Here is a 23,419-nt window from a genome sequence, read left to right on the forward strand (position 1 = left end):
AATATGGAGGAAGTCAGGTCTCAGACATTTTAGGGGAGATTTACTAAAACTGGAGCACTCAGAATCTGGTACAGCTGTGCATCCCAACTATGGCACCACCTGCCTGGAGTTTGCATGTTCTCCCTGTGCCTATGTGGGTTTCCTCCAGGCAACTATGTGGCTAATGAGGTTTAATGTTGATAAATGTAAGGTTCTGCACTTGGGGGCTAAGAATATGCATGCATCATACATACTAGGGGGGGTACAACTGGGGGAATCAATGGTGGAGAAGGATCTGGGGGTTCTGGTAGATCACAAGCTTAATAATGGCATGCAATGCCAAGCTGCAGTTTCTAAAGTGAGCAAAATCCTCTCTTGTATTATAAGAGGTATAGACTCCAGAGACAGAGATATAATTTCCCCCGATACAAATCATTAGTAAAACCTCATCTGGAATATGCAGTTCAGTTTTGGGCACCAATTAACAAAAAGAACATTGGGAAACTGGAGAAAGTACAGAGAAGGGCAACCAAACTGATACCAGGCATGGAGGAACTCAGCTATGAGGAAATATTAGAGGAACTGAATTTATTCTCTCTTGAGAAGAGGAGATTAAGGGGGATATGATCTCCATGTATAATACATAAGGGGGGATATGATCTCCATGTATAATACATAAGGGGGGATATGATCTCCATGTATAATACATAAGGGGGGATATGATCTCCATGTATAAATACATTAGTGGTTCATATAGTGAACTCGGTGTGGAGTTATTTACCCTGAGGTCATCACAGAGGACAAGGGGGCCTGGAGGAAAAGAAATTTAATCTCCAAACATGGAAAGGTTTCTTCACAGTGAGAGCTGTGAAAATGTGGAATAGACTCCCTCAAGAGTTGGTTCTGGCCAGCTCAGTGGATTGCTTCAAAAAAGGCCTGGATTGTTTCTTAGATACACAGAAAACTCCAGTTTCCTCCCACACTCCAAAGACATGCTGGTAGGTTAATTGACTCCTGTCGAAAATAGCCCTAGTTTGTGTATGTATGAATGTAAGTTAGGGACTTTAGACTGTACGCCTCTTTAGGGTTAGGGACTGATGTGAATGTACAATATATACAGTTGTGTTCAAAATAATAGCAGTCAGACATCACTAACCTGATCAATCACTGTTTTTGGTAGAAATGATATTTCTATGTGGCAAATAATTTACTAGCAGGTGTAGTAGAGTAATAGAAATCCAACAGACCCAACAGTCATGACATGCATGCTGCTGATTCTGTGTAATTGAATCACTCATTGAAAGGGGCATGTTCAAAATAATAGCAGTGTGGAGTTCTATTAGTGAGGTCATTCATTCTTTGAAAAACAGGTGGCAATTATTGCCATTATTTAAGGAAGGAAGGCAGCAAATGTTGTACATGCTGGTTACAGTGCATTACTCTCTGAAATTCTGAGGAAAATGGGTCGTTCCAGACATTGTTCAGAAGAACAGCGTACCTTGATTAAAAAGTTGATTGGAGAGGGGAAAACATGCAAAGATGTGCAGAAAATGATAGGCTGCTCAGCTAAAATGATCGCAAATGCTTTAAAATGGCAACCAAAACCTGAAAGACGTGGAAGAAAGCGAAAAACTACCATTCGAATGGATAGAAGAATAGCCAAAATGGCAAGGACTCAGCCAACAATCAGCTCCAGGAAGATGAAAGAAGGTCTAAAGCCAACCTATCTGCAAGAAGCCCCCGCAAAGTCCCACTGTTGAAAAAAAGGCGTGCTGAAGAGGCACATTGCCAAAGAGCACATTGACTGGCCTAAAAAGAAATGGCGCAACATTTTGTGGACTGATGAAAGTAAGATTGTTCTTTTTGGGTCTAGTGGCCGGAGACAGTTTGTCAGACGACCCCCAAACACTGAATTCAAGCCACAGTACACTGTGAAGACAGTGAAGCATGGTGGTGCAAGCATCGTGATATGGGGATGTTTCTCATACTACGGTGTTGGGCCTATTTATCGCATACCAGGGATCATGGATCAGTTTGAATACATCAGAATACTTGAAGAGGTCATGCTGCCTTATGCTGAAGAGGAAATGCCCTTGAAATGGGTGTTCCAACAAGACCAAGACCCCAAACACACCAGTAAACGTGCAACATCTTGGTTCCAGACCAACAAGATTGACGTTATGGAGTGGCCAGCCCAATCCCCGGATCTTAACCCAATAGAAAACTTGTGGGGTGACATCAAAAATGCAGTTTCTGAGGAGCAAAACCAAGAAATAGAGAAGAACTGTGGAATGTTGTCCAATCATCCTGGGCTGGAATACCTGTTCACAGGTGCCAGACGTTGGGTGACTCCATGCAACACAGATGTACAGCAGTTCTCAGAAACAGTGCGACTACAACCAAATATTCATTAAGTGATTCAAAGGAAAGCAAAATCTTCAAACATTTTTCAGTTTCTATAGTGAATGTTTGAGTTTGTAAAGAAGAATACAAACACTGCTATTTTTTTGAACAGTCTAATATTCACTTTTCTTCAATTTTTTTAGAGGAACAACACAAATTTGATATATTTTTCTTCATTTTTTGATTTGGAATAGAATGTGTCGTGTTCCCAATGCATTTGTGTGTATGGAAATAAAAGCTATTAGAAGGATTTTGAGCTTTATTCACTTTTTTCAACACACTGCTATTATTTTTAACACAACTGTATGTAAAGTGCTGCTTAGATTGACAGCGCTATAAAATACCTGAAATAAATAATAAATAAATAAATCGCAGCCAATCAGCTTCTAACTTCAGCTGGTTCAATTAAGTTTTGGCAATAAAACCTGGATACTGATTGGTTTCTAGGCAGAACTGCAAAAGATTTTGCATTCTCCAGTTTTAGTAAATAACCCCCTGTGTGTCTCCTGCCCAGTGAAAATCAATGCACGTCATCCTTCCCCAGTTCAAGCAAAGGAGAAAAAACTGTATTAGCATGAGTAATTATTTCTCAGTTTCTTGTTCCTTCCCAGGAACTATTATTTCACACTATTTCCTGCCAATAAAAACACTGATTTGCAGATTGCCGGACCACGATACCTATTTTAAACCTGATGGGTTTTTTTGTCCTGTTTCCTTGCTAGCTGCTCCCATCTGTCCCTGATTAACAATGTGTGTAACTCACGGTTTATGTGGCTTTTTTAGCACTTTGCTTATCTCCCCATGCATGAAATAGGCTATTACTGGTTGCTGGGTTATACCGCATTGTGCAGAGCTGACACAACCCTTTTAATACATGGCATTATGAGGTATACAGGAAGCTCGTTATTTAGCCCCAGATAAATATACACAGTTACAAAGATATGTGTATCAAAGAAGTGCAATAGGAGAGCTTTGTGAACAGACTTGGGATGGGGTGTGTGGGGGGGCAGGGGCAGGAACAGATAGGGTCGGATAGGCACGTGCAAGTTTAATGTCAGCTTACAGATTCTTTCGTGAATTCTTCTACTAATGAGCCAAAGTAGCATTGTAAAGGCTTAAAGGAGAAATATGGGCAAAGGTTTTTTGGCCATACTGCTCTTGTTGGTCACAGTCCTGTGATGTCACAGAGCCAATCAAGATTCTACAGGGATTCTGACAATAATGTCAGGATCCGACTAGATGCCTGACTGGCAGCTAGCTCAGCCTTTTGCACACAGGTGAGAGCCTGAGCCAGCCACTCCCGCCCATCCACAACGTAGGGCTCTAGTGACCGGTGGAGGCAGCGTATTTACCGCGAGGCAAACAAGGCATTTGCCAGGCAGGAGGGACGGGGACCTGCTGAAGAGGCTGAGCGCTGCTGGAGGGTGCATGGACCGCCAGCTGCTTCTTGTGTCAGTGAGTTCTTCTTAAATCTAGCATTCTCGGTGGCAGATGATCGGATATTGGCGACCGGGGGGGGGGGGGCGATTGGCAGTGGTGGAGGGTGGTAGCAACCGGGGGGGGGGATACCCGATTCTTGTGTTGCCTACGGCAGCAAAACAAAAGTATTCAACACTGGCTGGAGGGGCAGATCAGAGAGCCAGTGACTGACAGTCACCACTCTCTGCTCAGTGAAGACTGAGAACTGAGTGATCAGCAGTTATGAGATCACTCAGTTCTCGGGGTAGAGCTGGTAGGGGACAGCTCCAGCATCGGATCAATGCTGCAGCCATCTAGGTTCGTAAAAATGTTTTTTGTTTTTTTTCAATCCTGCACTTTTTGTTTAAGCTGGCCATAGATGGATCAAAATTCGTCCAGTTCAGCAGAAACTGGCTGAATTCCAATCTGTCTCTGGCCATTATTGCTCAACAGAAGTTGAATAGGATGTTAAAAAAATTTTATTCAATCAGCAGCTGCAGGCAATCAGCTGCATCGCCGCTCAATGTATTCTGACAGCAGAGGTATCCCTCTATCTGAATAACACAACGGAGAGGAATCCTCCATCCACCTCCCCTAATTGGATGGGAGAATCTGTTGGCTGACAAAAAACAAGGATCCATCTATGGGCAGCCTTATAGTGACCCTGTGACCCGGATTTGGGAAATAAAACCATGATAGTCTGTAAAATGAGAAAATGTATGCCTAACTAAGGCCCTGTTCACAAGCATTAAAAGCAGGTATGTGAGACATGCTTTTAACGCTCCTCAAATGCCTAGTAAAGCAGTTGCCAAATGATAATACGGCACACAGAGCTGTTCAAAACAGTGTTTGCGTCATGTCACTGCATTTCAAAACTTGGCACGTTAGACATTTTTCACTTTTTTTTTACGTACATAAAACGTGCATAGGGCGCTTGGGGAATGTTTTTAAAGAACATTAAATGCTTATCAAAGGTACTGAATAACACACATTAAAGCTATAGGCATGTTTGTTCAGGTTCAGTATTTTGAGCAAGTGTGAAGAAGGTGGTTCACTTTCTTCAAGAATTTTAGGTTCCGCTGCTATCCAATATTTCCAGGGTTGTCGAATGTGTGTCCTCCACTGGACAGTATGGTTCCTCCAACTGAGCCCTATGTCATTATAGGATAAATCTACTGCCAGAAAGTTTAAAGCTTTATAACTTTTAAAAAATTATGCTGTATGGCAGGGCTTAAATTTCAAGTCCTGAGCTACCAGCCAGGCCTTAAGAGTTACTCGCCACCAACAAACACACACAGACACCTATACACACACACAGACATGTACATACACACACATATACACACACAGAGACACATGTACACACACACGTACAGACACATGTATACACACACAGGCACGTACAGACATGCATACACACAGATACATGTACATGCACAGACACATATACATACACACAGACACATGTACATACATACACAGACACATGTACATACATACACAGACACATGTACATACATACACAGACACATGTACGTACATACACACAAACACATGTACATGTACACACACGCATACATATACATACACGCAGACACATGTACATGCATACACAGACACACACAAACATACACACATGTACACACACGCTGTTAAGTGCTCTCTCCTCTCCCCTGAAGCCACCACTGGCTGACATAGAGGATCATATGACCAGAGTAAGCTGAAATTAGGTAGGCACACACACCCTATAAAAAGTTGCAGTAATTCGTTGTTCACGCACAGAGTCGGGTACTGCACTTTAGGGGGAGGCAGAGAGCACAGCACACACTCCTTGCTTTGCTTTCACTGCGCTCAGCTATTGAGCAGTCTGATGGCTCCCAGTGCCAATGACAGATCCGGCCTGAGTTCTGAGTCTGCTCAGCAAGACGGCCCTGGGGGACACACTCGCCCCCACCATAATTTCCACTCGCCATTGGCGAGCAGGCGAGTGGAAATTTCAAGGCCTGCTGTATGGTATTTAACCACTTCTCCCCTGGTGCACACCATATGATGTCCTAGGAGTGCAGCCATCATCTGGGTATCAAAAGCTGGCAATGGGCTTATTTAGCAGAAGTGATTAGAGTGGCTAAACAGCCACTTGATCACTTCTGCGGGTGGTGGAAAGAGGTCCCCCTCCTCTCCTGCCACTGTCTTTCCTGGGCTCCCGCGCCCCGTTGTTGTTCCTCCCTCTCTGTGACCCCAGAAACCAGAAGCAAAGAGGATTTCATCATTTCCAGTTTCGGCTCTTTGTTTACCTGGCCATTAGTGGTCAGGAAAACAGCCAATCAGACTGATCTTTGTCTGGTCAGCTGCACTGAAGCCAGAGGAGCAGTCTCTATAAAGACAGCTTTTCACGGCCCATGCTGTCACTAGGGATGTTGTTCATCCCTTGTTATAGCAATAAAGGTAATAAAAAAGGAGAGTGTAAAAAAAAGGTTTAAATAAATTTTTAAAAAATGTATAGTTCCCCTGTCCCTCCGTGCTTACACACAAATGCAAACGCATATGTTAATCTCGCATGCATATGTAAAAGGTGATCTCAGCACACTTGTGAGGTATCATCGTTTGTGTCAGATCAAGAGCAATAATTCTAGTACCAGACCTCCTGTGTAACGCGAAATTGGTAACCTGTAAAGCCATTTAAAGCATTGCCTGTGGAGATTTTAAGGTGCCATAGTCTGGCACCATTCCACGGGTGTACACAATTTTAAAGCATGACATGTTTGGTATCTATTTACTCCGCATAACATAATCTTTTATATTTTTCCACAAATTTGGCATTATATTGTGTTTTCGTGTAATAAAATTCATTAAAGTGTGTTTTTTCCCCAAAAAAATTACATCTGAAAAACTGCTGCGCAAATATCATGTAACATAAAAAAAATTGCAACACCCATCATTTTATTCTATAGGGCCTCTGCTAAAATATACTGTATATAATGTTTGGGGGGTTTAAGTTATTTTCTAGCAAACAAAAATAGATTTTTTTTTTTTAAATGTATGTTAGAAGTGTTCATATTTACCTACACAAAAAGAAAATTTTAATTGTGGCAAACATTAAATAGAGTAAAAAAGACAAAAAAAATTTCCTTTAAAACAACCCTTTCAACAGATCTAAGTTGTGTGGAAGAGCAATGAAGCGTCAACCAGAGAGAGAGAGAAAATATGAAAGCAGACAGCTTCTGTTTTGCTGTCTCTTTAGAAAACACCTAGTGCTGAGGGACAAAGTATCAAGGGTGCACCCATTATTAAATGTTTGTAGCAAATAATAAAGAAAAATTAGTTTTAAAAATATATACACTTAATAAAATAACATTGCCTCTTCAGTTTGTCCCCAGTACTGTTGATGAGTGATCCAGCGCTTTCAAAAAAGTCATACAACTCCAAAAATACAAAAATGTCATCTCAAAAAGTTAATCCCTAAATTCAATAAAAGTCCAATATCTACTGTAACTGAACTGACCCAGACTGCGCTTGGGTACTTCCGTTAGAATACCGCTTCCATGTCCGAACACCGACAACAGACAACACAGCTGACCATACAAGACTAGTTTATTTCAACACAGATACACTCAAGGGACAGTCCCCCCTCCCTGCATAATGACACAGGGCGGGGCAATCTACATTTAGTAACAAGAGACACACAGGTATTCAAACTTCACCCCAACAGACAGTCCCATCAGGAGGGAGGGCTGCTGGAGATACCCCCCCACTAAGCTAATACACATAAACACATACATCCCATAATAGTTTTCTCCCAAGCCAGACAAACAATAGAACAATGGGATGCAGCCACACAACACCAAACAATCCACAACCCCCACCCCACCTATCTCCTAGACATGTCTACACAATATCAGGACAGATCACCCTGTACCCCTAACAGGCACAGGGTGACTTACACATAATAGGGATATGGGGGGCTGAGACAGGGGTCTCCCCACCTCTCCAAAGTAAGCTGGGTTCCATGGCCCCCCCACCCAAAGTGACTCCCGTCCCATCTACATCTTATCTTATGTGATAAATTCTTCCTTCTTCTCTTATAAAAATATTAAACTCTCACTAGATATTTAGACCCAAGAACCAGTGGGTCATGAAACACTTCATGAAATAAGAACCAAATTCCCCACATATGCTACTTTTTGTTACTTCTTCACCAAATTAGTGCTCCTGCTTCATACCTTCCTCATACTGTATATCCTCCATGGAATGTTCCCAAAAGAAACAAAACTATACAGTTATACAATATATATTCAAAAAACATCTCACACATTAGTACAATTGTGTTCATATGAATCCGTGATCATAAAGTACAGTTGTGAATGCATTCAAGTCACTGCAAATTCAGATGTCCTCTTACCAAACACACCACCCTATTCTTCTCTATTCTTCTCCTTTAACACAGGAAACTTCTTAAAGCTCTTTGTGATACTCTGATAGACAAGATAGATGAAAGTAAAAAGCTCATAGTGCAGTAGTGTAGAAAAAACGCTATTTTGTAGGTGTTTAAAATGCTCACATTTCACATTTTCCCATATCTCAGAAAAGCAGTATCCCAGCAGAAGAAGATGGTGGTAAGACTTTTTGAAAGCACTGGATAACTTATAGGTTCATGGTATTTTTCTAGGGGGACAAGAATTACCAGCAGCTGGGGGATTGGGAATAAAGTGTATGTCTCTTCCTGAGCGCTAGGAAATCTATACTAGTCTTTCGTAAATATGGATGCAGATTTTTGCTAAAATGAAAAAATGTTGTAAGTCGTAAATATTCCTGGACAGGACCAATGGGCAACTATGCAAGATGCATCTGTTTACAATTTATACGTGGGATGAGTTGGCGCAAAGTTAGATGTCCATAATTAGGTCCATAGTCCCGCAGGGGGGTGAAAAAATACGAGTGGGGGAGGGGAAAAAACGAAGGGGGGACAAGGACCAGGATCCAGTAGCGAAACCACGGGGTACCAAGGAATGGTTAAAACCTCTAGGCAGCCTCCAAAGTAGAGCAGAAGCAGATCTCCAATGTCACATGTAAAAAAAGGAATAAAAGATGGCGCCACTGAGTGCAGACCGTTAATACTTTAATTGAGAACAATAGTATGAATGAACACTCACTTATTGTGCCTTATTTTATCCTTCACAATGTAAGTGTTCATTCACACAATTGTTCACAATTAAAGTATTACCTGTCTTCACTCGGTGGCGCCTTCTTTTACTCCTTTTATATCTGTTTACAATGAACCTATCAAAAGATTTAAAAGATTTGTCTTCTGGTTTAGACAACCCCTACAGGAGACAGGGCCAAGCCCCAGGCCTCCCCGCAGAATGCACTATAAGCAGTATGGCCACGTTAAGGGTCCACCTCAGCCTGTGATTGCCCACATGTACGAATAATATATATTTAAAATATATTTTAAAAATATTCTTCCCAAATATATTGACATATATTTGAAATACTACAGTTTTGGCTATATTCAATATATTTCAAAATATATTTCAATAAATATATATATATATATATATATATATATATATATATATAAACTGTATGTTGAAATGCAGTTTTATTACAAAATATATGAAAAATATTTTTAAAAATACATTTTCAAATATACCGTATGTCTTTAAAAATACATTTAATCTACATTTTTGGAATGCATTTACAAATATATGTAAAAATATATGTTAAAATGACTTTTTTATATGTTAAAAAAAATCTGAAGAATATATGTTAAAAAAATATATTTTTAAAAATATTTTTCATATATTTTGTAATATATAAAAAGCGCATTTCAACATGCAGTGTGTGTGTATACATATATATATATATATCTACATATATTGAATATGGCTAAAATTGTAGTTTTTAAATTATATGTCTCAGCAACCTATTCACTCCCTTGTTATATCTCGACTTGACTATTGTAACTCCCTCCTCATTGGCCGACCTCATCATAGGCTATGCCCTCTTCAGTCTATCATGAGTGCTGCTGCCAGACTCATCCACCTTACTAACCGTTCTGTATCTGCCACCCCCCTCTGCCAATCCCTCCACTGGCTTCCCATTGCCCAACGGATAAAATTCAAAACATTAACGTATAAAGCCATTCATAACTCTGCCCCAAATGACATCTCCAATCATGTCTCCAAATATCACTCAAACCCTACTCTCCACTCCTCGAACGACCTCCTGCTCTCTAGCTCCCTTGTCTCCTCCTCCCATGCTTGTCTCCAGGACTTCTCCAGAGCTTCCCCCATCCTCTGGAACTCTCTACCCCAATTTATCAGACTATCGCCTACTCTGCTCACTTTTAGGCGATCTCTGAAAACCTATCTCTTCAAGGATGCCCTCAGCCAGTAATAAAATCTTCTACTCCTCCTACCAGTTTATCCCCTACAGTTACTACCTTTTGTACCACTAGCCCCTCCCTCTTTGATTGTAAGCTCCAAGGAGCAGGGCCCTCCTAATCCTCTTGTATTGAACTGTATTGTTGCTGTATTGTCTCCCGTTATATTGTAAAGCGCTGAGCAAACTGTTGGCGCTATATAAATCCTGTATAATAATAATAATAATAATAAAATAATAATATGTCAATATATTTGGGAAGAATATTTTTAAAATATATTTCAAATATATTTGTCTTCCATGTGGATGAATAACGAAGGAGCAGCAGTACACAGATGCCTGATGCAAAGTAAATCACAAAGATCATTTTATGTGCAAAAAGCCAGAATGATATATCACAAATGTTCTGTTCTGCTGCACCTAGCAAAAACAAAACAAAACAGTATTATAGATGTACAAAACTGCAAGGCTAAAATATAGATCCCTTGCCTCCAATGTAATTCTTAATAAACCATATCAAAGTGCCACTAGGTGTGGAGAAAAAAAATCAATTCATATAAAAATTTAATATGTGCAAAAAATTAACAAGCACTTTCGGTAATAAAAGAACATGGTACGCCGAGATCCCTTTCCACTTCCAAACAAGATCCTGTCGCCTCTAGAGGACTGGAAGTCACCCCAATCATATACTTCATTATGAGGACAGGATCTATTGGTTATTTGTACTCCTCCATGATATCTGAGATCCCCATGTACACAAAACATGCCATGAATCAGCTCCACAATCACATTGAAAGAGCAATAACATCAATCATAGCACAGTGATGCTTTTATTAAAAAAAAAAAACCTTTAAAACCGTTATAGGTGAAGCATGTAAAAATGTAATTACCCTTTTGGCTCTACCGCCCCCCCCCCCCCAAGCAAGTATAGGCCACCCTTCCCCCAAATCACTATACTTACCTAGATCTTGCTCTGAGACCCACTGCATTGTTTACATTTCTATGTCTCCTTTTTGATTAAACTGTGTACACTCATGTACTGATTGGCCCCATTGAAGTTTATGGATAGACAGATAGGAGTTAATTTGTCTCCAAGATCCATACTTATGGGGCTGAACATTGAATCACAAAATAGGTGGAGGAATGCAAACAAATCTGCAGGCCTCGGAGCAAGATCTAACAAGCAAAGTGATCAGGGCTGGGGGGGAGAGGTGAGCTACATCTGTTTGGGGGTGGTAAAAGGATAAATAGCCCAAGCCATCCCCGCAAACTGTCCTTTTCACTCCTCGTACAATGTCCTGCTATCTAGTTCCCTCTTCACCTCCTCCCACTTCTCCAGAGCCTCTGATATCCTATCAATCAATCTGTCCCTGAAAATCATCTCATCAGGCAAGCCTTTCCCACTTCCACCTAAAAATGTTCTTCTTTCTCCATCAGCTCCTGATAGTAATTACCTCCCTTTTAGATTGTAAGCTCTCATGAGCAAGACCCTGCTAATCCTCTTGTGTTTTATAACTGTACTGCCTTTCCTTTACATGCCAAGATCGATGCCTAGCCAGAACTGGAAGTGACAATATACTCATCTCTTCCAGTTTCTTAGACCATAGAGATGATTGAGGACGTTCCTGTCTTCAGTGATCTCTATGGTAAAGCGACGAAACTGCCAACTTCAGTCCCGGGCTCCCCGGTGGGACAGGAGAGCCCGGAAAGGCAGTGAAGGATAGCGAGGGGGGCCCCCATTCTGCCACATGTAAATATACTCATCGCTTCCAGTTTCTCAGACCATAGAGATGATGGGAGGACGTTCCTGTCTTCAGTGATCTCTATGGTAAAGCGACGGAACTGCCAACTTCAGTCCCGGGCTCCCTGGTGGGACAGGAGAGCCCAGGAAGGTAGTGAAGGATAGTGAGGGGTACCTCCATTCCGCCACATGTAAAAGCAATCTAGCGGCTTTTTAGCCACTCAGATTGCTTTTTAGATTTTTTGGCATCGCTGGCTGAAAAAAAAAAAAAAAGATACCAGGGTCATGACTAGAGGACGTATGGGTACATACTTTGGGGAAGGAGTTAAAAAACATCCACCGCAGCATCAGGAGCCTATCAGGTGTGGTAAATGCACATGTGCTGACAAGGAACATGCTGGCAGGAGGAGAAAGCATAGATGGTCCCATTAATCTGTTACTTCTCCGTCACTCTGCAGTAAAGTTTAAGTGTGAGAGATAGAAGTGGCACAAGTAACCAGGGGATCAGCGTATCACTGTGCTGCTTCTCCATAACTGTCCAGTCACAGGCTGGGGGCAGGTCCTAGACAGCCTGGGCTCAGAGGAAGCAGATTGAATGATGCTAGCTGTCAGACAGATGACATCTAATGGTTGAATAGAATTACTGCAGGGGATAGCTCTGGACTGCAGGTAAGTACTTCCGCAAAATCTGCTTTTTAATTCCAACTTTAAACAAACTATTCACTTTTATCTTGATATTTTTGTCAGGATTTCTGCTTTAGGTCTGATAGTGTATACAAATCTCACTAAGCAAAACGTAATCTCAAAGCACTGAGAGCAGCAAGCAGGTTTATTTAAGTTGCATTAGCAGTGGTATTGGCTAGTTCCATTATCTGGCCTCTTATTGACCAGGAAGCTGAAGGCTGTGCGCCCTTGTCACGCAGTGGTTAAAGTCAATTACGCAATCTAATTATTACTCACTTGTTAATCACCTGACAGATGTTGTTAGCCACACACAAAGCAAAACCTGATTGTTCGCAATACAATGAAAATTAATTGAGGTTTTGTGTTCACTTCCCAGCTAATTCGATCATCTCACAGCTGTATTAGATTCCGTACGGGTAGCACCACCTGTCCTATGGTTCTGTTTCCAGACAACGTCTATTGTATATACTAATGGAAAACATTGATATGCTCATTTGTGCAAATGCATTATGCCTAAAAAGGGACGCTGCCAACTAAATCATGAAAATTTATCAATTGTATTAAATACAAAAGATTACGTTTGCGTCAGCATTTGAATATTTATCATTTAAAGTGGTTCTAAAGACTTGTTTTTTTCCCTTAAAACAGTAAACATGTCATACTTACCTATTCTGTCTAATGGTTTTGCTCAGAGCAGCCTCGATCCCTTCTTCTCAGTTCCCCCGCCATTGCTTCTGGCACTTCCTCCTTTCTCAGTGCCCCCATAGCAAGCTGCTTGCTCTGGTGGCACTCATGCCTGTTCACTCCCGAGCTAGCTATATGTGTCTATATGTCACACAGGCCGTGGCTCAATCCCTCCTCACTGGGTGTAATTGACAGCAGTGGGAGCCAATGAGGAGGGAGAGACCCAGGAGAGCCGCTGCTCTCATGCACATCGCTGGGTCAAGATTGGGCTCAGGTAAGTATTAGGGGGGGGGCTGGGGAGGGAGCTGCACAATGAAAGTATATATATACATATATATATCTATACAGTGCCTTGAAAAAGTATTCAGACCCTTTGAAATTTTCCACATTTTCTCATGTTACAACCAAAAACGTAAATGTATTTTATTGGGATTTTATGTGAGAGACCAACACAAAATGGCACATAATTGTGCAGTGGAAGGAAAATGATAAATGGTTTTTGTTATAAACAAAATGGATTTTGTTATAAATAAATATGTGAAAAGTGTGGTGTGCATTTGTATTCAGCCCCCCCGGACTCAATACTTTATAGAACCACCTTTCGCTGCAATTCCAGCTGCAAGTCTTTTTGGGGATGTTTCTACCAGCTTTGCACACCCAGAGAGGGACATTTTTGCCCATTCTTCTTTGTAAAATAGCTCAAGCTCTGTCAGATTGGATGGAGAGTGTCTGTGAACAGCAATTTCCAAGTCTTGCCACAGATTCTCAGTTGGATTTAGGTCTGAACTTTGGCTGGGCCATTCTAACACATGAATATGCTTTGATCTAAACCATTCCATTGAAGCTCTGGCTGTATGTTTTGGGTCGTTGTCCTGCTGGAAGGTGAACCTCCATCCCAGTCTCAAGTCTTTTGCAGACTCTAACAGGTTTTCTTCTAAGATTGCCCTGTATTTGGCTCCATTCAACTTCCCATCAACTCTGACCAGCTTCCCTGTCCCTGCTGAAGAAAAGCATCCTCACAACATGATGCTGCCACCACTATGTTTCACAGTGGGGATGGTGTGTTCACAGTGATGTGCAGTGTTAGTTTTCTGCCACTTTTAGGTGAAAAAGTTCAATTTTGGTATCATCTGACCAGAGCACCTTCTTCCACGTTTGCTGTGTCCCCCACATGACTTCTCACAAACTGTAAACAGGACTTCTTATGGCTTTCTTTCAACAATGGCTTTCTTCTTGTCACTCGTCCATAAAGCCCAGATTTGTGGAGTGCGCAACTAATAGTTGTCCTGTGAACAGATTCTCCCACCTGAGCTGTGGATCTTTGCAATTCCTCCAGAGTGACCATGGGCCTCTTGGCTGCTTTTCTGACTCTCCTTGCCCGGTCTGCCAGTTTAGGTGGACGGCCATGTCTTGGTAGGTTTGCAGATGTGCCATACTCTTTTTATTTTCGGATGATGGATTGAACAGTGCTCCGTGAGATGCTCAAAGCTTGGGATTTTTTTTATAGTCTAACTCTGCTTTAAACTTCTCCACAACTTTATCCCTGACCTGTCTGGTGTGTTCCTTGGCCTTCATGATGCTATTTGTTCACTAATGTTCTCCAAAAAAACCTCTGAGGGCTTCACAGAACAGCTGTATTTATACTGAGATTAAATTACACACAGGTGGACTCTATTTACTAATTAGGTGACTTCTGAAGGCAATTGGTTCCACTAGATTTTAGTTAGGGGTATCAGAGTAAAGGGGGCTGAATACAAATGCACGCCACACTTTTCACATATTTATTTGTAAAAACATTTGAAAACCATTTCTCATTTTCCTTCCACTTCACAATTATGTGCCATTTTGTGTTGGTCTATCACATAAAATCCCAACAAAATACATTTATGTTTTTGCTTGTAAAATGGCAAAATGTGGAAAATTTCAAGGGGTATGAATACTTTTTCAAGGCACTGTATACAGAATGCATGAAGGTAAAAAAAACTTCAGTCTTTAGAACAACTTTTAAAATGCTAGCAAAGATCCAACCATTGGTTCCCTTATTTCCCTGAAACACAGCCTCCCCTCAGAGCTGCTGTAAAACAATAAAACTAAGTCTGAGCTTTTTTAAAGTTCAAAAAGATTGTCAAGTATGCTGTAAACATTACCAGTACTAAAATGCCGGCATACTTGCTCCAGGTCAATGAATCAGAAGATGTATTGCACCCAGAAGACCATCATGATAGCCATACAGAGTCTGCATAGATAGCCTCCATATTTCTATTATATGGATGGAGATAAAAAACCCTCAAAGGTTAATGTGGCAGAGGCATCTTGTTCGTATTGCGTGATGGTCATGGAAAGGTTGAAATCTTCAAAATTATGAATTAGACAATTGATACCAATAACCATACTTCTGATGACTTCAACCTTTCCATGGCCATCAAAGCAATACAACCAAGGTACCTCTTCTGCTTTAACCCCTGAGGGTTTTTTTTTATCTCCATCCATATAGTATAAATATGGAGGCTATCTATGCAGACTTTGCATGGCTATCATGGTGGTCTTTTGGGTGCAATACACTTTCTGATTCATTGACCTGGTAAAAGTATGCCTGTATTTAAATACTGGTAATGTTCAATCCACCACCCTATCTCTCCTGAGGACCTAGGGTTGTGTTACCTAGAGGCCTTAAGTGCAATCACCCACCCTTCTGAATGGAGTCAGGGATATTCTTTGCATTCTAAAGTGGAAGGTTGTCTTTACCATAAATTTTGGTTGCCCACAACCTTAATAAATGTAAGGGCATTTAATTTTTGTCAAATCATCACCTTCCAAAAATACTGTATATTTACTACACTCTAAGGGCTCTCTCATCTCTACTTTTGTTTTCTTTTTTTTGGTGAACTTTGCATATATTTTTTTTTCATCACAGCTCCTAGGATTACCACCCTACAAATAATAGTTCTTCCATGACAAGTTTTAAATGTATGGGGTGGGCGGTAGCAGACCTCTGGATTCAGACATCCCTGGTCTGGCTATCTGTATTTTAAGTGACCGGCTATGAGAAGAAATCCACCCAGTGGGGACATGGACAATCACAAAAACCTTCCCAACTTTATAAAAAAAGGTTAATGTATTGTTGTGTGTGCGGCTGTTGGAGAGGTTTCTTCCTCCTGTCTCAGGGACATCTGTCTCAAGAGACAGGATATCAGCACAAATGTTCCCCAAAAAGGACACAGATATCAATAATAACCTTAAAGAGGTTTAACACTTCTAGACAGGGGAGTCAAATCCTTAGTAGCAAATCGCTTTTAAAGAAAAATGTCCTGGCTAATAAAAACATAGTAGTCCTTAGGGGTTTGAATGGCCCAATGTACATCCTATCATATATGCAATATAAAGTAAGTCACTTGCTATTTCCTGTCAATGTTTTTGAAGGATTCTTACACATATTCCCCTTAATACCATAAAGGAGCAAGCACCACTTCTCTAGGGACTCTGTACCTCCTAATTACCACCCTGTTAGACTACCATTCTTTATGGTCCTTTCTCCTCCAGATTAATTCACTAATACCAAAGCAGAAAATTGTCTGTAAAAAAAAAGAAAAAAGGAACAGTCAGTTTTGCGACTGGCTTACTGCTTGGCTGTCTAAAGTCTGCCATATATATTTTTGCAAAGGGACCCACTCTAAAATAAAATTGTTGTACCTTGTCTTTTTCATCTTTTTCACAACTAGCGCCGTGTCACCCATGCGGCAGCCACCTCAGGAGACACTTATGGAGGTATTGGGGGGGGGCAGCAGTGAGACTGGAGTGTCCATAATGGATACGCCATCCTCAGTGCATGTTCAGCCCTGTGTATGTTCTGCACCTGAGCCACACAGCATTATTGATTGGTATGGGCAGCCACCAGCACCATGACAGCTAATAACGTTATGGGTCTGGCCAGCAATGTACTAAATAGGGGAAAGGGGGGGAGAGCAAAAATAGTCAACTCAAGCAACATCCTCCCCCTGCATGGTCCTTGGTCATTTATAGCTTAAAGAGGATCTCCAGTCAGTTTTTAATAAATTTAAAGTCAGCAACTGAAAATACTGTAACTGCTAACTTTTAATATACAGACGCTTACCAGCCCGGTGTAATCACCTGGGGCACTTCATCGCCGGTGTGCGTGTCCCCAGCACCGCCATCTTGCTTGTGGGAAGCTGGCTGTGGCTTCCAAGTGTTTCACATCCGGCTTCCTACTGTGCCCACGCAAGATGCACTGAGCTATCTGAATGGTCCTGCAATCTCCAGGAGGTGGGGGGGGGGGCAAAGTTCCCCTAGGCCTAGGCAAAGTAGGAATGGATAACTGCCAGAAATTGGTATCCCAGAAAAAAATTTTTTTCAATACATGCAGAGGAAGGGGGGAGGAAGAGGATAAGTAGAACTTTCCTTCTCAGGTGACGTTCCGCTTTAAAGTTCCAGAAAATTGTTATTTGGAAAGGGTTGGAAGCAATCTAAAGGTTTTATTGTTGTCTGTGCCCCATTGTAAAGATTTCCACTTATTTCCTGTCCTGGAGACAGGAATTAAAAGCAAATTTCCCCCATTTGAGAAGAATGCCCACCTTTGACAACTGTCTCTGGAAACTGTGTCCCCTGTACAATATTTCCCCACTCCTATTCCACTGACGGACAGATTTAATGATTTCTGCTCGTTTTCAGCCACTGAGCAAAAAGAGAACTAACAATCTAACGGAGCTTCTGACCCTTCGCTGCCATTCAAAATATAGGCACTTATCACCAGATTTGAGGTGAGGGGAAATCTTCCAATGGAGAATTCTTTTTAGTGGCCATTGTTTATTATATACAATGCTTAAGCAAACTAAATGTCGTTCAGTTAAGAGTCACATGTACTTAAACCTTTTTAACTCTGTTTTATTTCTTTCTCTCTTATGTTGCCAGCTTCCCAGCCTCAACAACTCCGCTGAGCCCTGATGGAGCAAGACGTGGAGAGCCCAATCTCCACACGGCAACCAAAGCTCCCAAAACAAGCCCGGGAGGACCTCATCAAACAGAAATGCACAAAAAGGAAGATCCAGAGATATGTTCGAAAGGATGGCAAGTGCAATGTTCACCACGGGAATGTCAGAGAGACTTACCGCTACCTGAGTGACATCTTCACCACCTTGGTAGACCTAAAATGGAGGTTTAACCTGCTGATATTTGTCATGGTTTACACAGTGACTTGGTTGTTCTTTGGAATGATATGGTGGCTTATAGCATATATTCGAGGAGATCTGGACCATTTACAAGACAAAAGCTGGAGCCCCTGTGTGGATAATCTCAATGGGTTTGTTTCAGCTTTTTTATTTTCCATAGAGACAGAGACAACCATTGGCTATGGGCATCGGGTCATCACAGACAAGTGTCCTGAAGGCATTATTCTACTGTTAGTTCAGTCCGTTTTAGGTTCCATAGTGAATGCTTTTATGGTGGGCTGCATGTTTGTTAAAATTTCCCAACCCAAGAAGAGGGCTGAGACCTTGGTCTTTTCAACCAATGCCGTCATCTCCATGAGGGATGGAAAACTGTGTCTGATGTTCCGGGTAGGAGATCTCAGGAACTCACATATCGTAGAGGCGTCCATACGGGCTAAGTTGATCAAATCCAAACAGACGAAGGAGGGCGAGTTTATACCATTGAACCAAACGGACATCAATGTTGGGTACGATACTGGGGACGATCGCCTGTTCTTGGTTTCCCCACTAATTATAAGCCATGAAATCAACCAACACAGCCCGTTCTGGGATATATCAAAAGCTCAGTTACCAAAAGAAGACCTGGAGATTGTGGTCATTTTAGAAGGAATGGTAGAAGCAACAGGTAATATACAAAATTAACTATTAACTTGCTGTCCTTTGGTTCTTTGTATATGTGGTATTAATCAGCCGTACAGGGATGGGGAAAAGTACAAATATTTTTATCAGGAAAACGTTTCTGATATGTAATTCATCTGCGTATTTAGCTGTTCAACTTTGTAGATCTGAAAATGTATGACAAAATACTACGTAAATGTATGGTGCTGCCATGTAGATTTAAGTTGGCCATGTCCTGGTGGGAGTGATTCCTTCATCCACCTTGTTTGTGTGGATGGAGGAATCTGTTAGTTTTAGCCCACTGGCTAAACAAAAAGATGTTAACTGTGTGTGGCCAGCCTTACAACCTAGTTTCCAGCGGATTTGAGGATTGCAGTGGCCAGATTTCTAAAAAAAACATTTACAAATACTGCACCATAAACATTCCACTACAAAGCCCAATGATGGTGTCTTGATCTTTCAAAAAGATCCTACATAATACAGAAAAAGCATTTTTTTTAATACAGCCTTTGAAGGGGGTGACACTTTTGACTTAGCCAAGTGGGAAGGGTGAGGATCACATCTGCTAGAGATATCTTGCTAATAAAACCAGAAAAATCTAAAGAAGCCATTGGAGAATCCAATTTACTTTTGTCCACCCAAAACTGGAACATCACTTACCACACCACTTACCTAATTTGCAGGACTCTTCTCCCTGCAGAAATCTGTTATTATTTTACTTGGCATGGACCCCTCACAGTCGTGCCATCCAGCCTGGGAATATAAGCGAAGGATTACTACATGTCCCATATGCCACCGCAGCAGAGGGACTATGCACAATGTAGGTGATCCCTTTCCCTCCTATCCCTCCTGCTCCTGTAGTTAAAGCTGCACTTTTACCAGCCAATATAGTCCTCCGTCTGAACATGAGGCTGGGAGAAGACTTTGAAAGTTTGTTTGTTTATTAGCAAATACACATTGATAATAACATCAGTGTTGCTGTATTAAGAAGTTTTTGGCAAAAGTTGGACTGTCACTTTAACCCCCTACCACCCACCCTGGTGACCCCTGGAGGGGTGAAAAAGACTGCCCAATGTGACCACTGTGATTGGTGTTCAGATTGGTCACATGATAGGGAGCCGGTCCTGTCAGCTCCTGATCATTACCAGAGACATTACTAGAGATTATTATTATTATACAGTATTTATAAAGCGTCAATAGTTCGCTCAGCGCTGTACATTACAAAGGGGGACAGAACATGTGACAGAACAATACCAATACAATGCAAAACATGGGGGGATTGAGGGCCCTGCTCTTTCGAGCTTACAATCTAGGAGGGAGGGGATGGTGGCACAGGAGGAGATAGCTGTGGGGGATGGAGTGGTAGGAAGAGTGGAGGAGGTCGGCAAGTTAGCAGGGGGTGGGGTAAGCTTCCCTGAAGAGGTGGGTTTTCAGGGTGCGCCTAAAGGAGAGGAGAGTAGGTGATAATCTGATGGGTTGGGGCAGGGAGTTCCAGAGGATGGGTGACACCCTGGAGAAGTCCTGGAGGCGGGCATGGGAGGAGGAGACCAGGGAACTAGAGAGAAGGAGGTCTTGTGAGGAGTGGAGTGTGCGTGTTGGGCGGTACTTGGGTATTAGGTCAGTGATGTAGTTCGGGGCAGTATGGTAGACGGCTTTGTACGTCAGTGTTAGGATTTTGAATTTGATCCGTTGCGCAATCGGAAGCCAGTGGAGGGATTGGCAGAGGGGGGTGGCGGAAACGGAGCGGTTGGAAAGGTGAATGAGTCTGGCTGCCGTATTCAGGATCGACTGAAGCGGGGATAGCCAGCGGCGAGGCAGGCCAGTGAGGAGGGAGTTGCAGTAGTCGAGTCGTGATATGATGAGGGAGTGGATGAGCTGTTTAGTGTGTTCTGTTAGTAGATCCTGCTCAGATGCTCACACACTGTAGTTAGTAGGAGACATTTATTAGGTGCTCCTAGCTGCCATTATACATGTGTCTGCATAAGAACTACAACCAAAGAGTGGGAATAACACAGTTGTACCAGTATCTAAGTAGTGAGACCCCTAGAGGCCATACACAGTATATAACATATTGCTACATCCTTTCTCTTTTAAATAAAAGAACAATGAAATATAACAAACACAAAATGGTAAAGTAGAACATAGCTATAAATTAGATATAATCCTTGAGGTGAGCCGGCTTTCTGATTGTTCTGCCAGCTCGCGTAACATATGAGGTTTCTTCACAGAAATCTTGGTGTTCTTCTGATTCTGGCAGTCTATTTTCTGGGACTGTCTCTCTCTGCCTAGAGACCTCCCTATGCTCCTCAGCAGTCCCTGTTTCTTTGTTGCTGGTATTCATAGTCTCATCGCTTTGAGTGTCCATATACTGTTCCCAGGGCCCTGTATCATCTCCTTCTTGTGTTTTTCTCAGATGTCTCAGATTTCTCCTCCATCTTCTTCCTTCCTCTGTTATAATTTCATAGGACCGTGGTCCCAATTTCTGTACAACCTTCGCTTTTTTCCAGTGTTTGTCATATTTGTCAAACTCGTGCAGACTCCACCTCCGCAACATCGCCAAAATCCGCACGTTCCTAACCCCAGAAACCACTAAACAGCTCATCCACTCCCTCATCATATCACGACTCGACTACTGCAACTCCCTCCTCACTGGCCTGCCTCGCCGCTGGCTATCCCCTCTTCAGTCCATCCTGAACATGGCTGCCAGACTCATCCACCTTTCCAACCGCTCTGTCTCCGCCACCCCCCTCTGCCAATCCCTCCACTGGCTTCCGATTGCGCAACGGATCAAATTCAAAATCCTAACGCTGACGTACAAAGCTGTCCACCATACTGCCCCGTACTACATCTCTGACCTAATATCCAAGTACCGCCCAACACGCACACTCCGCTCCTCACAAGACCTCCTTCTCTCTAGTTCCCTGGTCTCCTCCTCCCATGCCCGCCTCCAGGACTTCTCCAGGCTGTCACCCATCCTCTGGAACTCCCTGCCCCAACCCATCAGATTATCACCTACTCTCCTCTCCTTTAGGCGCACCCTGAAAACCCATCTCTTCAGGGAAGCCTACCCCACCCCCTGCTAACTTGCCGACCTCCTCCACTCTTCCTACCACTCCATCCCCCACAGCTATCTCCTCCTGTGCCACCACCCCCTCCCTCCTAGATTGTAAGCTCGAAAGAGCAGGGCCCTTGATCCCCTCATGTTTTGCATTGTATTGGTATTGTTCTGTCACATGTTCTGTCTCCCTTTGTAATGTACAGCGCTGAGTGAACTATTGGCGCTTTATAAATACTGTATAATAATAATAATAATAATATTTGCCTATTGGCTGAATCCGTACATTTTCATTGCTCTGGAGAACAGGCAGATCTTTTGCAGATTTATTATAATAGAAAGCTTGCCTATCTTGATTCTTCGTTAGTTTGGCTTTAACATTGCCCACAAGCTTTGGCTTTAGTAGTTGACCTGCAGTTGGTAGGAGAGTCCTTGTACGTCTACTCATAAGCCGCTGTGCTGGACTGGTGTCTAGGCCTTGTGTGGGTGTGTTTCTGTGGTCCAGTATAGACAGGTATATCTCTGTACCTGCCTGTTTTGCCTTTTGCATGAGTCTTTTGGCTGTTTTTACTGCTGACTCAGTTTTACCATTACTCTGTGGATATCCAGGAGATGATGTCTGGTGCTCAAATTCCCACCTCTCCCTGAATTTTTTGAATTCTTCCGATGTAAATTGAGCGGCGTTGTCAGAGAACACAATATCCGGAATGCCATATCTGGCAAAATGGGCCTTGAGTTTTTTAATTACTGTTTTGGCCCTTGTGTCCTGTAAGTAGTCTATCTCCCAGAAGTTGGAAAAATAGTCCACAGTTACCAGATATTCCTTGTCGTTCCACGTGAACAGATCTGTTCCTACCTTTGACCATGGTCTGTTTGGAATTGTATGTGGTTGCAATGTCTCTTTCGGTTGCTTATCATTGCACGATGCACATATTTCACACTGTGCTATCAAGTATTCTCGTGCACGACGTAGACATCCTTCTACACCTAAGTGAGTCGAGTGCAATCTTTATATAATGCCTCTTCTAAGGGATGTTGGTATGACAGCTCTTTCTCCTTTAAAGATGATTCCATGCTGCACAGAGAGTTCATCTCTTATATGAAAAAATGGAGAAACCTCCATTGGAGCATGCTGTTTGTGTTTTGGCCATCCCTTCAAGATGACAGTCTTTAGGATCTGTAGACTTTTATCTT

The 23,419-nt window shown here is 42.1% G+C and overlaps 1 protein-coding gene across 1 annotated transcript in view; it reads left to right on the forward strand.

Moving 5' to 3' along the window:
* The window catches only part of KCNJ6 (potassium inwardly rectifying channel subfamily J member 6), a 354,451-nt gene that overhangs the window by 263,991 nt on the left and 67,041 nt on the right, over positions 1-23,419 (forward strand). Inside the window, exon 2 of the mRNA XM_089677906.1 lies at positions 18,257-19,177. Within this exon, the coding sequence (XP_089534032.1) occupies positions 18,289-19,177 (889 nt within the window). The 5' untranslated portion in view covers positions 18,257-18,288. The remainder of the gene's footprint in view (positions 1-18,256; positions 19,178-23,419) is intronic.

Source organism: Staurois parvus, unplaced genomic scaffold (genome assembly GCF_062004578.1).
Source record: "Staurois parvus isolate SC_StPar_1 unplaced genomic scaffold, SC_StPar_1.0 ptg000195l, whole genome shotgun sequence".
NCBI lineage: Eukaryota > Metazoa > Chordata > Amphibia > Anura > Ranidae > Staurois > Staurois parvus.